Source organism: Somniosus microcephalus, unplaced genomic scaffold (assembly GCF_052327205.1).
Source record: "Somniosus microcephalus isolate GS21.2 unplaced genomic scaffold, FLI_Smic_1.0 unresolved_chr4, whole genome shotgun sequence".
Taxonomy (NCBI): domain Eukaryota; kingdom Metazoa; phylum Chordata; class Chondrichthyes; order Squaliformes; family Somniosidae; genus Somniosus; species Somniosus microcephalus.
In genome coordinates this window covers 37,689,373-37,702,485 of record NW_028225182.1, presented here as the reverse complement: position 1 = coordinate 37,702,485, position 13,113 = coordinate 37,689,373, and the positions used below count along the sequence as shown (strand labels likewise).

Genomic DNA, 13,113 nt, shown 5'->3' with positions numbered 1-13,113 from the left:
AGAGCAGTCAAATTTGAAATTAGTTTGTTCAGGTTCCTTTAAAGTTTTATTTATTTACAGACTAACTGGTTAATCACCCACACATAAAAGTGTACAGTTGATTGGTGTAACCACCCAATCAAAAGAGTCACTCCGATTGGTCGAATTAAAATAGGCCCTCCTGGCAATAAATACATGAGTTCTGGCATTGGGTAGAAATTGTGGAGCTTGGGGTTAATTGGCTCAATGTGACTGCAGGTTGTGTGTATAAAAGGTGCTTGTTGAGGGGTGCAGGGATAGTTGAGTTGTTTAGTATCATGGGGGATTTTGTAGTGAGGGGTTTGCTCCCAGTGCTGGTGTTAGTTGGAGCTGTTTGTTCCTCTGATATTTGGCAACAGTTTGGGGGCCAGAGGTTTCCATGGAGAAGAGTAAAAGCCACCCCTGGGCCTCAGCGAGTCCCTTCTCCTGGGTCTCCCTTTGGCTCCGGTTTCAGTGTGTCTGAGGGGCGCAGTGTGTCTCCACTGCAGACTGTGAGGGTGCAGTGTGGAGAGCACAACCTGCTGGTCAGGGTACAGATGGATTTATTTGGAACCAGACACCTGATTAAAGCTGCTGACCTGACCCTGGGGACGGCAGGTTGTCGGCCAACCGGGATCTACTCTCAGAACCACACCGTCCTCTTTGACTATGGGCTGCATGAGTGTGGCAGCAGAGTGAAGGTAATGTGATTCCTCAACTCTTGCTCTAAGCTTGGTGGCTGGATTAGACCCAACTCTTTATTCCTACCTTTGGTGAAATGTCATTGATGTTGAGGAGATTCCTGTCTCCTGCTTTTAAATCCTCAGACTTGTGTTGAATTATGCATTGTCCTTGGCTTTAACTGGTCTTCCTGAGTCTCCAACCTTGTGATCTCAGCCCTATTGGCCTTGAGCCTTCACTTAGTTCTTCAAACTTTTCCTTCCATACATCTTGTCTTGTGGATTTTCAGGTCCCTGGGGATTCAGTTTAATGGTTCAGTTATCTACAATATTCAGCTTTTGTCTCTCTTTCTCTCATACAGAGGAGCTGCGATTAAAGGAGGATTTAATCTTGTTCTTTTCATTGCTCTAAATTATCAACCTGTGGCTCCTTTTATTGAAGTGAAGCTGTCCTTTCATTGAGTCTTTATTCTGTTTAATTGTCTTGTGCTTGCAATCCCCCTCCTTGCATTAGCGACTGAGGCTGCACAACTTCCAACCACCTGAGTAGAATGTTGTCCATTTCTGAACCTGATGTCTTTCAGATGTCTGGAGATTTCCTGGTCTACGCCACCCACCTGAACCACACCCCCAAGGCCCATGGATCTGTCATTGTGAGAACTAATGGAGCTGTCGTTCCCATTGAGTGCCACTATTTTAGGTAAGATTCTTTACACTGTCGTGAATAACGTCTACAGCTGGTGTAGTTCTCTGACCTTGTCCTAAAATGGCTCCATTGTCTTTCCAGGAAGGGCAATGTGAGCAGTGACCCGATCAAGCCCACCTGGATCCCGTTCAGCTCCACCAAGTCTGGAGAGGGGCTTCTGTCATTCTCTCTGCGCCTAATGAACGGTATGTGATGGGTGGATGGGGAATGACTTCCTGTAGTCACCCACTGGCAGTTGTACCCAGTCTCCAACCCTTGTCCCTCTTGTACTTCAGATGACTGGCTCACAGAGCGCACCTCGACTGTCTACTACCTGGGTGACCTCATTCACATTGAGGCCTCTGTTTCAATGACCAACCACATGCCCCTGAAGCTCTACATTGATCGCTGTGTCGCTACGTTGAGCCCAGACACGGACTCCACCCCGAGATACAGCATCATTGACTACAATGGGTAAGGAGCGCTCTGCTTTCTCCAGCTGGTCCTGTCTCAATGGCTTCTCTTGATTCACTCAATGTCCCTTTTTAAAAAAAAAAAAAAAAAAATTATTTCTTCAGTTGCCTCCTGGACAGCAAAGCTGAGGACTCCTTCTCAACCTTCGTGTTGCCAAGAGACGGGCGTGAGCTGGACAAGCTCCACTTTGACCTGGATGCGTTCCGCTTCTTTGGAGATGACCGTTCCTTGGTAAGAGGAAGCCGACCATTGCAAAGTATTTACAGCCATTCTGCATAACTGGCTTGTGCTCCACACGAGTGTCCTCCCACGCCTCTTCATCTAACTCCAACATATCCTTCTATTCCTTTCTCCCTGATGTATTTATCTAGCTTCCCCTTAAATGCATCTACACTATTTGCCTCAAACACTCCGTGGTAGCGAGTTCCATATTCTCACCACTCTGGGTAAAGAAGTTTCCCCTGAAATCCCTCTGCTGTATATCCTGTGTACTCCTATGAATCACTAACATTACCCACTTTTCTCTCTGTTTCTAGCCAGCTTGCTATCCATTCTGCTACTTGTCCCCTGAATCCACCTGTTCATTGAGTTCCCAAGTTGGGAGGTGTTAAGTCTGTGGGTTGTATTGTAAATAATCCACAGACTCCACGATTAACAAAATAAAACCGGTCTTTACTATTCAGAGGTTCGGGCGATTCTGCCCTAGTTAACGTATCACAACCCTTATATACTGGTGTGGTCACTATCGGTATTACAGTATACATGAGCCAACAAATAGTGCCACCCTAAAGTAGTGCTCTTAAAGGCGAACGGTTACATTCAATAGTTCCCTTAAAGGTAAACGGTTACATACACAACACTCCTCCCTTTTTAGCTTATTACTTACAGAATCCCGTTAAACATACAATCTTCAACTTTATATATACAGTTTGCAGATATACTCTCGATGGAGTCAACGTCATATAACTTCATGTTTAACATAACATAATAACATATATAACTTCATGTCAAAACAGATCACAGATTCAGTCTCTGCAGGAACAGTTGCAACATACTTTCAGTGGAACAGTTTACAGGTTCAGTCTCTGGGAACAGTTCGTAAATTCAGTCTCTGATCTTAATTCGTTCCAGACAGCATCTTTTCGTAGTGTTTGGCCGGAGGTTGTAGAAGTAGTAATATTTTAAACAATTATTATCTTCGGCTTCTTCTATTTCTCTCCTGCCTTTTTACAACTCTTGACGTTCCCATCTTCTCGGCGGCCAGCTGTAATGCCACCAACTCTCTGTTCTTTAGACCTTAAGTGCTTCCTCCGGATTTCAGCACTTTGGGAGTTTCCCTCACAATTTAGGCATACCACATCCTCGTAGTATTCAGTGTCACTCAACAGGTCATGGTCACATTCGGGGTCATCCTGAGTTAGTCCATCGAGAGGCCCTTCTACTCCTTCCTTACCCAACTGGACGCTATCCGACTGCTGTTCCTTCTCTATCTCTCTTTCTTTCCGTCGTAGAGCCACCTTCTCCCAATGTTCCGTAGACTTTTGGTGCTCCTCCATGATTTCTGCACTTTGGGAGTCGAAGTTACAAGCTGGGCAGGACAGGACATCGCAATTTTCGGTGCAGTCCACCAGGTCATGGTAATATTCGGTGTCGTCCTGAGCTAGGCCAGCTAGAGGGTCGTCTATTTCCTCCATACCCAGCTGGACGTTAGCCAGCTCTTGTTCCAAATCCAGACATCTTTCCTGAAGAGACTTCTTCATGTGTACCTCTTCGTCCAGCTTTTTCTTGGCTTTCAGCAAGTCGTTTACTAATGACCTCATTAGTGATTTTAATACTTCAACTTCCTTCAATAATTTAACGAGTTCTGGGACATCCTGCATTTCATGTTCTGCCATGTCTTCCACCACTAATTTTTCATCTATGGATGGAATCTTTACCGATGAGTCAGCCTTGGCCTGAAGCTCATCAAACATTTCCTGCAGCCTTTGGACTTCTTGCTCATGGTCAACCTTCAGTTGCTCATGTGCTTTCACCAACACTAGCTTTTCGGAGGTTGCCAAGTTAACCCCTTCCAGGATTGTAGTCTGGGCCTGTTCATACTGTTCTTTCAACTCGTTACACTCTGCTTGCAACAAGTCGTAGAGATGAACTGGAATAAAATCCTGGCTTCCTGAAGATTCCTCTGCAATTGGTGTTTTTGCAATTTCCTGTTGGAGTTCAGCCAAGGCTGCTATGTTATCTGCCTCTCGAAGTCTCACTGCCATCAATTCTTCTTTATTCTTGCAGTCTATCTCAGCCATCTCCCGTTTACTCTCTTTTAACTGAGTGAGTAGCCCCTTATTCTGGGCTGAGAGATATTTCACCTTCTCCTGTAGACCATAGCACTCCTTCTCTGCTCGACATAGCTGATTTCTGCTGATTTGGTTCTGTGTTTCAAGTTCCAACATCCTTTGCTTAGCTGCTTTCAGTTTCGCCTCAATAATCCCCTCTCGCAACATATTCACATCAGGTAAAGAAGCGTTTCTCTCTTCCATGTCCAAGATTTGTTTCTGCATCTCCTTAAGAGCACACTGCGATTCAACTTCTCTTAACCTTGCCTGCACTAGCTCCGTCTCTAATTGCAGAACAAAATCCTCAGTGTAGCGTGGTTTGCCCTTCTGCTGTATCTCTAGATCATGCAAATATTCTAACTCCTGAACATCATAAGGGAGATGTGATCGGTAATTGGTCACGATGGCTCTATGGTCGCTCTCTCTGCTTGAGCCAGTAGGTTCTGTTGTCTTTCCAGACTCTCCCATTCGGTGTCATAGAACTTTTTCATTGTTTTCATCTCTTGTACGAGGCGGTAACTTAATTGTTCTAATTGTTGTTGTACTTTGACACAACGTTGAGTTTGAGCCCGGTGTTCCTCCGTAATGCATATGTCTGTAGCTTGAACAGACTCAGAATTCTCTCTTTATGCACGCCATCGATTTTCTAACCTTAGTCCGTGAGTTCATGTTAACCTTGTTTTTCATACATAAGCTGGACTTATCGTCTTCCGGCTCGGAGTCTGAGCTGCTTGTCTGCACCGAGTCCTCACTCGTCATTGCTTGTAGGTAGTGCCATTCCATGTCTATTTTCTGCATCCACTCCCGCCCTAGGAGTGGTGGTCCTCCCTCAGGTAGTACGTACAAATTCATTCTTGGGTGTACTTTACCCCTATCTCTCACCTTGACTCTTATTTTCCCCATGGGGTATACGTTATGCCCCGTGTATGTCTGATACGAACTTGGTATTTCTTAAGGGTATGTGAGAGAATAGTCGGTGGTAGTCCTTTTGGTTGATGACTGATACAGCTGATCCCGTGTCCAGCTCCATTCGTACTTGGACTCCAGCTATTTTTAGTGTGACCCAGATCGTCTGTAGATCAGTCACTTTACCCACATTGTGGATTCTCAGACTATCCAACTCCTGGCTGTTTGGGTCTGAGTCTGAATTTTGTTCGTCTGAACTCTTTCCAGCCACCTGATGTACCTTGTTGTACTTTTCTTGTGGTGGTGGCTTCCTTTGCTTGTTGGTCTTCTTTCCGGACCTGCATACCCTCGCGATGTGACCCAGTTTGCCACATTTCCTGCACTCCTGGTTCTTAAACCAGCACTGATTCTGGTCGTGTGTTGTCTTTCCACAACGGTAGCATTTGGAAGTGCTTGCAGTAATTTGGTCCACCCAGAGTGCCGCTGCCTTTTGCTGCATTTCCGCCGTTCCTTTCGCTGCGGCTTCATGCGATGAAGCTATGAGGACAGCCCTGTCCAGTGTGAGGTCGTTTTCTTCCAGAAGTCGCTTCTGCGTTCCTTCTTTGGCCAAGCCGCATACGAACTTGTCCCGCAGCGCCTCTGTCAAATTCCCTCCAAACTGGCAGTATTTCACTAGCTTACGCAGTTCGACTAAGTATTCTGCATTGCTTTCATCTTGCCTCTGGGTTCTGGCGTAAAATTTAAATCGTTCAGCCAGCATCAACGGTGTGGGGTTCAAGTGATCCTTCAGCACTGCTACGATCTCTTCGAAGGTCTGGTCCACTGGTTTAACTGGTGCTATTGGATGTTTCAAAAGCCCGTATGTTTTTGCTCCCATCGAATTTAACAAAGTTATTGCCTTGTCGTCGTCCTCAATTTCGTTGGCTACGCAATATATTTCTATGCGTTCCACATACGTGGCCCAGTCTTCTATTTCAGCATTAAAATCATTAATATTTCCTCGCTTAGGCATCTTCTTCTCTTTCCGAGAACAGTACAAGTATTTCTTTACTTATTATTAATTTTCTTCTCTTCTTGAACACACCAGCCTTTCTGAAAATTCTAATTAATTTTCTAAGATAGCGGTTTCCCGCTTCTGTCTTCCCCAGCGGTTTTCCCGCGAAAATGGCGGCTTTCCTGCGCTTCTCGCTCTCCCCGCCCACTTCAATGGCGGTTTTCCCGCGCTTCTCGGCGCTCTCCGCCCACTTCAATGGCGGTTTTCACCCGTCCCCCGACGCTGACTGTCAGCCCGAGTGCGGCCCGTATCTCCTGTGCGATCGCTGGTGCGCCGCCTGCCCGAAGCGGTTCTCAGCCCTTATCACCGGTGCGATCGCTGGCCCGCTAAGCGCCTCTCGCTTGCACCCTCCCGGGCTCTGGCTCACCCGCTCACGCGTTTCACCGCGGCTCTTATCAGGGATTGCGATCGCCCTTATCTCCCGATCGATGGCCCGGCTGCGCCTCGCACTCCAAAGCGGCCCGGCCCTTATCTCCCGATCGATGGCCCTGTACCTCTGTCTTCCCAGCCTGTTTCTCCTCACAAGCTGCCTGGATGTCTTCTGCTCTGCAGTGCTCAGTCGCTGATGGAGGCTTCAGGGTCCTAATGCCTGTCACTTCCAGTGGGGTGGTGAGATTTGAAACCTTCAACGTCCTGTTTGTGGACGAAGCCGCCGTGAAATAACTGCCGCAGAGTTCGAATCCGACTCGTCGCCAATGTTAAGTCTGTGGGTTGTATTGTAAATAATCCACAGACTCCACGATTAACAAAATAAAACAGGTCTTTACTATTCAGAGGTTCGGGCGATTCTGCCCTAGTTAACGTATCACAACCCTTATATACTGGTGTGGTCACTATCGGTATTACAGTATACATGAGCCAACAAATAGTGCCACCCTAAAGTAGTGCTCTTAAAGGCGAACGGTTACATTCAATAGTTCCCTTAAAGGTAAACGGTTACATACACAACAGGAGGGAGTCACTATATAATGACTTGTGTTGACTGTGTCCCTCAGATTTTCATCTCCTGTCACCTGAAGGTTGCTGCAGTGGATCAGAGAGATTCCATGAGCAAAGCTTGTACTTTCCAGAAGATGCAGAATGTGTAAGTGCCCCCTCTCTCCCTCAGGGATGTGTTGTGTGGGGAAGTGATGCCCAACCTGATTGTGAAACTGATTCTCTTGTTTAGCTGGACCCCATTGGAAGTATCCAACAATGACGTTTGTGCCTGTTGTCACTTGGGCAACTGCAGTGCCACAAGGGAGTTTGGATTTGATTCCAGAGCAAGGAGGGATCTTGCACCTGACGCTGGTAGGACATTGATTGATTCTCTAGATGTTGGAGGTTGCCCTTTACCCTCTCTAACTGGAATGTTTGATATTGCAGGGAGTGATGCTGAATTGAAGTGGGAGGGTGAGGCCTCCCTTGGACCCCTGGTCATTCTGGACACTGATGTGACAGACCTGGCAACTGAGTCCCTTAATGAGGTTGAGCAACGGATGGAGGAGAGGTCTCCAGGTGGTGAGTTGGCCGACTGCTAGTTTCCATTTCCCCCTCAGTATTTCCTTCACTCACTGTTGGTTTCTCATTGCTGTTTAGGTGCGGAGTCTGAGATGGTCCTGATGGTGGCCCTGACTGTGACTGCTGTGTCTCTGATCTCTGCTTCGTTGATCGCCTTGTTCCTGTACAGGAAACACAAGCAAACCCTGCGCAACAACTTGTGATTAATAAAGTGAAATTAGCAAATCTGTAATGGTTATTGCTTGCATTTGGTCATTGATCAAGGCTGGGGATTTGCATTCTGAATATGGGAAGTTTTCCATATTTATTTACTTCCATTAATGATTCTTGACCCAGTGGCATGCCTACTGAGTGTATTTAAGCTTTTCACCAGATATCAGGCTACTGGGGTATCTGCCCCATTTCACTAGTTTATTAACAGCAACTTGGAAGTGTTTGCCTGGAGCTAGTTATCTTGGCCTGCTGTTTGTCCCTTGTTAAGGAGGTTTGCGGGGCTCTTGTGGCGTGAGGTTGGTGGAACTGATTGTTGAGCCCCATGAAATTGCAATGTTCCTGGAAATTTTAATGCTGGGATTAGCTTATTACTAGAAGTGGAGGTTGTTTAGTCCTCTATAACTGACTGGGATAATGAGTCTAAATGGGGTAGATGTCCATATTCTAAAAATGATAGAGGCACTAGTGAGGGTGCAAAACATTTACTAGGATGATGCCAGAACTGAGATTCGACTTACTAGGAAAGATTGACCTGTTTGGGTTGCCTTCTCTAGGAAAGAGAAGGCTGCGGGTGTTTAAAATTATGACTTGGTTCGACAGGTTAGATATCGAGATGTTTCCACTTGTGGGCAAGACCAGGACTAGGGGCCTGTAACTACAAGGTAGTAACTAACTAATGACTCCAATGGTGAATTCAGGAGAAACTTCTTTACCCAGAGAGTGGTGAGAATGTGGCTGTCGCTATCACGGAGTGGTTGAGGCGAATGGTGTAGCTGCATTTAAGGGGGAGCTCGAAGCATGAGGGAGGAAGGATATGCTGTTTGGGTGAGATGAAGGGTGGGAGGAGGCTCGTGTGGAGCATAAACACTGGCGTGGACAATTGGGCTGAATAGCCTGTTTCTGTGCTGTCGATGGCTTGTTAACCTGCAGGATTAGTCACCTGAGGAATTGCATCTCTGAAGGCCCCTTAAATGGCTTTCGGTGTTGGCCGTGGCTCAGTGGGCAGCACTCTAGCCTGAGTCGGAAGGTCGTAGGTTCAAATCCCACTATAGAAACCTTGAGTACAAAAGCCAGGCTGACGCCCCCAGTGCTGCACTGTCGGAGGTGCCATCTTTTCGGATGAGAAGTTAAACCGAGGCCACTTCTGGCCCCTCGGGTGAATGTAAAAGATCCTGTGGCACTTTTGGAAGAAGAGCAGGGGAGTTCTTCCCTCTGACCAATTATTATCCATCAGCCAACATCATATGATCTGGCCATTATCACATTGTTTGTAGGCTCTTGATGGGCTGCCATGTTTCTGACAATAGTGACTACATTTCAAAAGTAATTCATTGGTTATGAAATGCATTTTTTAATTTGTTCATGGGATGTGGGTGTCACTGGCAAGGCCTGCATTTATTGCCCATCCCTAGTTAGCCTTGCGAATGTGGTGGTGAGCTGCCTTCTAGTCCAGTTGGTCAGTGTGCTGTTGGGGAGTTCCAGGACTTTGACCCAGTGACGATGAAGGATCGACGATATACTTGCAAGTCGGGATGGTGTGTGATTTGGAGGGGAACTTGGAGGTGGTGGTGTTCCCATATGCCTGCTGCCCTTGTCCTTCTAGGTGGTAGAGGTCGCGGGTTTGGGAGGTGCTGCCGTAGAAGCCTTGGCGAGATGCTGCAGTGCGCCAGTGGTGGAGGGAGTGAATGTTTAAGGTGTTGGTGTGACATCCTGAATCTGGGTATGGTGCTGTATAAATAAGATTGGTCTTTCTAAACATCTGACGTGAGTTTGGGACCTACAATAAAATATAATTATCCCTAACCAACATACTAGGTCCCCAATTGGGATTCAGTTGCCGTACTGGATCTCCAACAGCAGGTGGGGATAGAATCCATACCAACTTAACGAGCACAGTTTTGTATCTCTTGTGGCTGACCCTGGTCAGTGAATGCTGGCTGAAATCTGCAGTAGAACTGTTGTCAATACTTAACCACTTACATTTATGTAGCCCCTTCAACGTACTGAAATGTCCCAAGGTGCTTCACAGAAGCCCTATTGAATAAAATTTGACACCAAGCCACATAAGGAGATATTGAGGCAGATGAGCAAAAGCTTGTTCAAGAGGTAGATTTTAAGGAGGAGGGAGTGCCAGAGTTTGGGGCCCAGGCAGCTGAAGGCAAGGCTGCCAATGTTGGAGCGATTACATAGAAACATAGAAGATAGGAGTAGGCCGCTTGAGCCTGCTCTGCCATTCAATGCGATCATGGCTGATCATCCAAATTCAGTACCCGATCCCTGCTATCTCCCCATAACCCCTTGATCCCTTTAGCCTTAAGAAATGTATCCAACTCCTCCTTGAATATATCTAATGAATTGGCCTCTGCTGCCTTCTGTGGTAGAGAATTCCACAGGTTCACCACGCTGTGGGTGAAGAAATTCCTCCTTCAGCGACTGGTGCACAAGGTCACCCAGGTCTCGTTGTCAATAGATTGGGAGAAGGGGAAATGCATTCAGATAATCTGCCTTCCTGGTTTTGCCACCAAGTGGATAACCTCACATTTATGCACGTTCTATTGCTTCTGCCCAATCACCCAACCTGTAAATCATCCTGTAGTTTCTCGGCATCCTCCTCACAGCACACACGCCCACCCAGCTTTGTGTCGTCTGCAAATTTAGAGATGTTGCATCTAGTTCCCTTGTCTAGATCATTAATATATATTGTGAATAGCTGGGGTCCAATGACCGATCCCTGCGGTACCCCACTACTCACTGCCTTCCACTCAGAAAAAGACCCGTTTATTCCAACTCTTTGCTTTCTATCTGCCAACCAGTTCTCTATCCAAGTCAGTACCTTGCCCCCAATCCCATGTGCCTTAACTTTACATACAAATCTCTTATGTGGGACCTTATCGAAAGCCTTCTGAAAGTCCAAATACACCACATCCACTGGTTCTCCCTTATCTATTTTACTAGTGACATCCTCCAAAAATTCCAGTAGATTAGTCGAGCACGATTTACCTTTTGTAAATCCATGTTGACTTTGTCCGATCCTGTCTCTGTTTTCCAAGTGCTCTGCTATTACATCTTTTATAATGGACTCTAGCACTTTCCCCACTACCGATGTCAGGCTTACCGAGATCTGTAATTCCCCGTTTTCTCTCTACCACCTTTTTTGAATAGTGGGGTAACATTAGCTACCCTTCAATCCATGGGTACTGTTCCAGAGTCCATCGAATGTTGGCAGATGATCAGCAATGCATCTACTATTTCTAGGGCCACTTCCTTAATTACGCTAGGATGTAGATTATCAGGCCCTGGGGATTTATCGGCCTTCAATCCCATCAATTTCCCTAACACCATTTCCCTACAAATACTGATTTCTTTCAGTTCCTCCCTTTCGTCGGATCCCTATGTTCCCCGACATTTTTGGGAGGTTATTTGTGTCCCCCTTTGTGAAGACAGAACCAAAATATGTATTTAATTGGTCTGCTATTTCTTTGTTCCCCATTATAAATTCCCCAGTTGGGGATGCTCAAGAGGCTCGAGGGCCTGAATGGATTCCTCCTGCTCCTATGTAAGGGGAGGCTGGTAGCATAGATAAGGGAGAATGAAATAAAGGGCTCTGTGGAGGCGGGGGGTTAGATACAAGGTAAAGCACGCTCTACACTGTCCCATCAAATACTCCCAGGGCAGGAACAGCACAAGTTAGATACAGAGTAAAGCTCCCTTTAAACTGTCCCATTAAACACTCCCAGGGCAGGTACAGCACAGGTTAGGTACAGAGTAAAGCTCTCTTTACAATGTCTCATCCAACACTCCCAGGGCAGGTAGAGCACGGGTCAGATACAGAGTAAAGCTCCCTCTACACTGTCCCATCAAACACTCCCAGGGCAGCTACAGCACGCGTTAGATACAGAGTAAAGCTCCCTTTAAACTGTCCCATCAAATACTCCCAGGGCAGGAACAGCACAGGTTAGATACAGAGTAAAGCTCCCTCTACACTGTCCACATCAAACACTCCCAGGGCAGGTACAGCACGAGTTAGATACAGGTTACAGCACGAGTTAGATACAGAGTAAAGCTCCCTCTACACTGTCCCATCAAACACTCCCAGGGCAGCTACAGCACGCGTTAGATACAGAGTAAAGCTCCCTTTAAACTGTCCCATCAAACACTCCTAGGGCAGGTACAGCACAGGTTAGGTACAGAGTAAAGCTCTCTTTACAATGTCTCATTCAACACTCCCAGGGCAGGTAGAGCACGGGTCAGATACAGAGTAAAGCTCCCTCTACACTGTCCCATCAAACACTCCCAGGGCATGTAGAGCACGGGTCAGATACAGAGTAAAGCTCCCTGTGCTCTGCGCAAAAAAGTTACCAAATCCCAACCTCAGAGGCTCACACCCTATTAACCACCTCCCTCAGAATTCATGTTCCCACAGCTCCGGCCATTTGTGGATCCTCCCCTTCCTTCACTCCACCATTGGCATCTTGGGATGTTTTTCTGCATTAAAGGTGCGATATGATGTAAGATTTGAAATTTTCAGCAATAATCACGCAAGAAAACAGGATAAAATAAGACAGTTTATTGACCAAAGTAAGCTTGCACAGAAAAACCTTTGATAAAAGGGCATACAAAATGGCCGCCGGGCCTCGTGATCAGTTTCTGGACCATTTGATTTCTGTTACTGCAAGCCAGACAGGCTTGTGGATTGAAGACAGTAAGCCCGCGAAAGCCAGTATCGGGAAACCGAAACTCAGGGAAACAGCATACATATTCAATAGATTCTAAGTACAAGACAGTTTCAGGCAAACAGGATGGGGCCCATCAAGATATGGGCGGACAATGAATGAACACTTAAACCCATTTAATGTATGTGGTAAACCACTGTTTGTATTCCTGTTTGTCCTGTTTGTATTCCACTGTGTACATGCCTGGACATGCCTCGGCTGACTCCTCCCACAGGTCCTAGTATAAAGGTGACTGCTCCCCAGCCCTTGGTATCCTGGACCGGTCGACCACTCGAGGCAGACCTCCATTCTGTTGTTAATAAAAGCCTTTAGTTACTCTTCTAACTCTCAGTCTTTTATGAGTAATTGATAGTGCATCAATTTTATTAACAACATTTTTATAATGGAGAAGATCCTCACACCAGCATGCCTGGACTTAGATCATCGGGAGGCGGACTCATCCACCAAGTTTACTCACTGGCTTAAGTGTTTCGAAAAATTCCTGACCGCCTCCGAAGCAATCAAATCGGACGAGGACAAACTGGATGTCCTGACCTCCAAA

The 13,113-nt window shown here is 46.4% G+C and overlaps 1 protein-coding gene across 1 annotated transcript; it reads left to right on the top strand.

Annotated features, from left to right (window-relative positions):
- Positions 1-247: 247 nt before the first annotated feature.
- Positions 248-7,829, top strand: LOC147090568 (zona pellucida sperm-binding protein 3-like). The gene is made up of 9 exons (XM_085977072.1): positions 248-698; positions 1,262-1,377; positions 1,465-1,568; positions 1,659-1,836; positions 1,941-2,067; positions 7,122-7,210; positions 7,295-7,416; positions 7,492-7,626; positions 7,705-7,829. The coding sequence occupies exons 1-9, from the start codon at positions 297-299 to the stop codon at positions 7,827-7,829; spliced, it is 1,398 nt and encodes a 465-aa protein (XP_085833198.1). The 5' UTR covers positions 248-296.
- Positions 7,830-13,113: the final 5,284 nt, after the last annotated feature.

Coding starts and splice junctions, on each gene's coding strand:
- LOC147090568 (XM_085977072.1), top strand. CDS start 297: ATGGGGGATTTTGTAGTGAGGGGTTTGCTCCCAGTGCTGGTGTTAGTT. Junction 7,211..7,294: donor TTCCAGAAGATGCAGAATGT/GTAAGTGCCCCC, acceptor TCTCTTGTTTAG/CTGGACCCCATTGGAAGTAT. Junction 7,627..7,704: donor GGAGGAGAGGTCTCCAGGTG/GTGAGTTGGCCG, acceptor ATTGCTGTTTAG/GTGCGGAGTCTGAGATGGTC.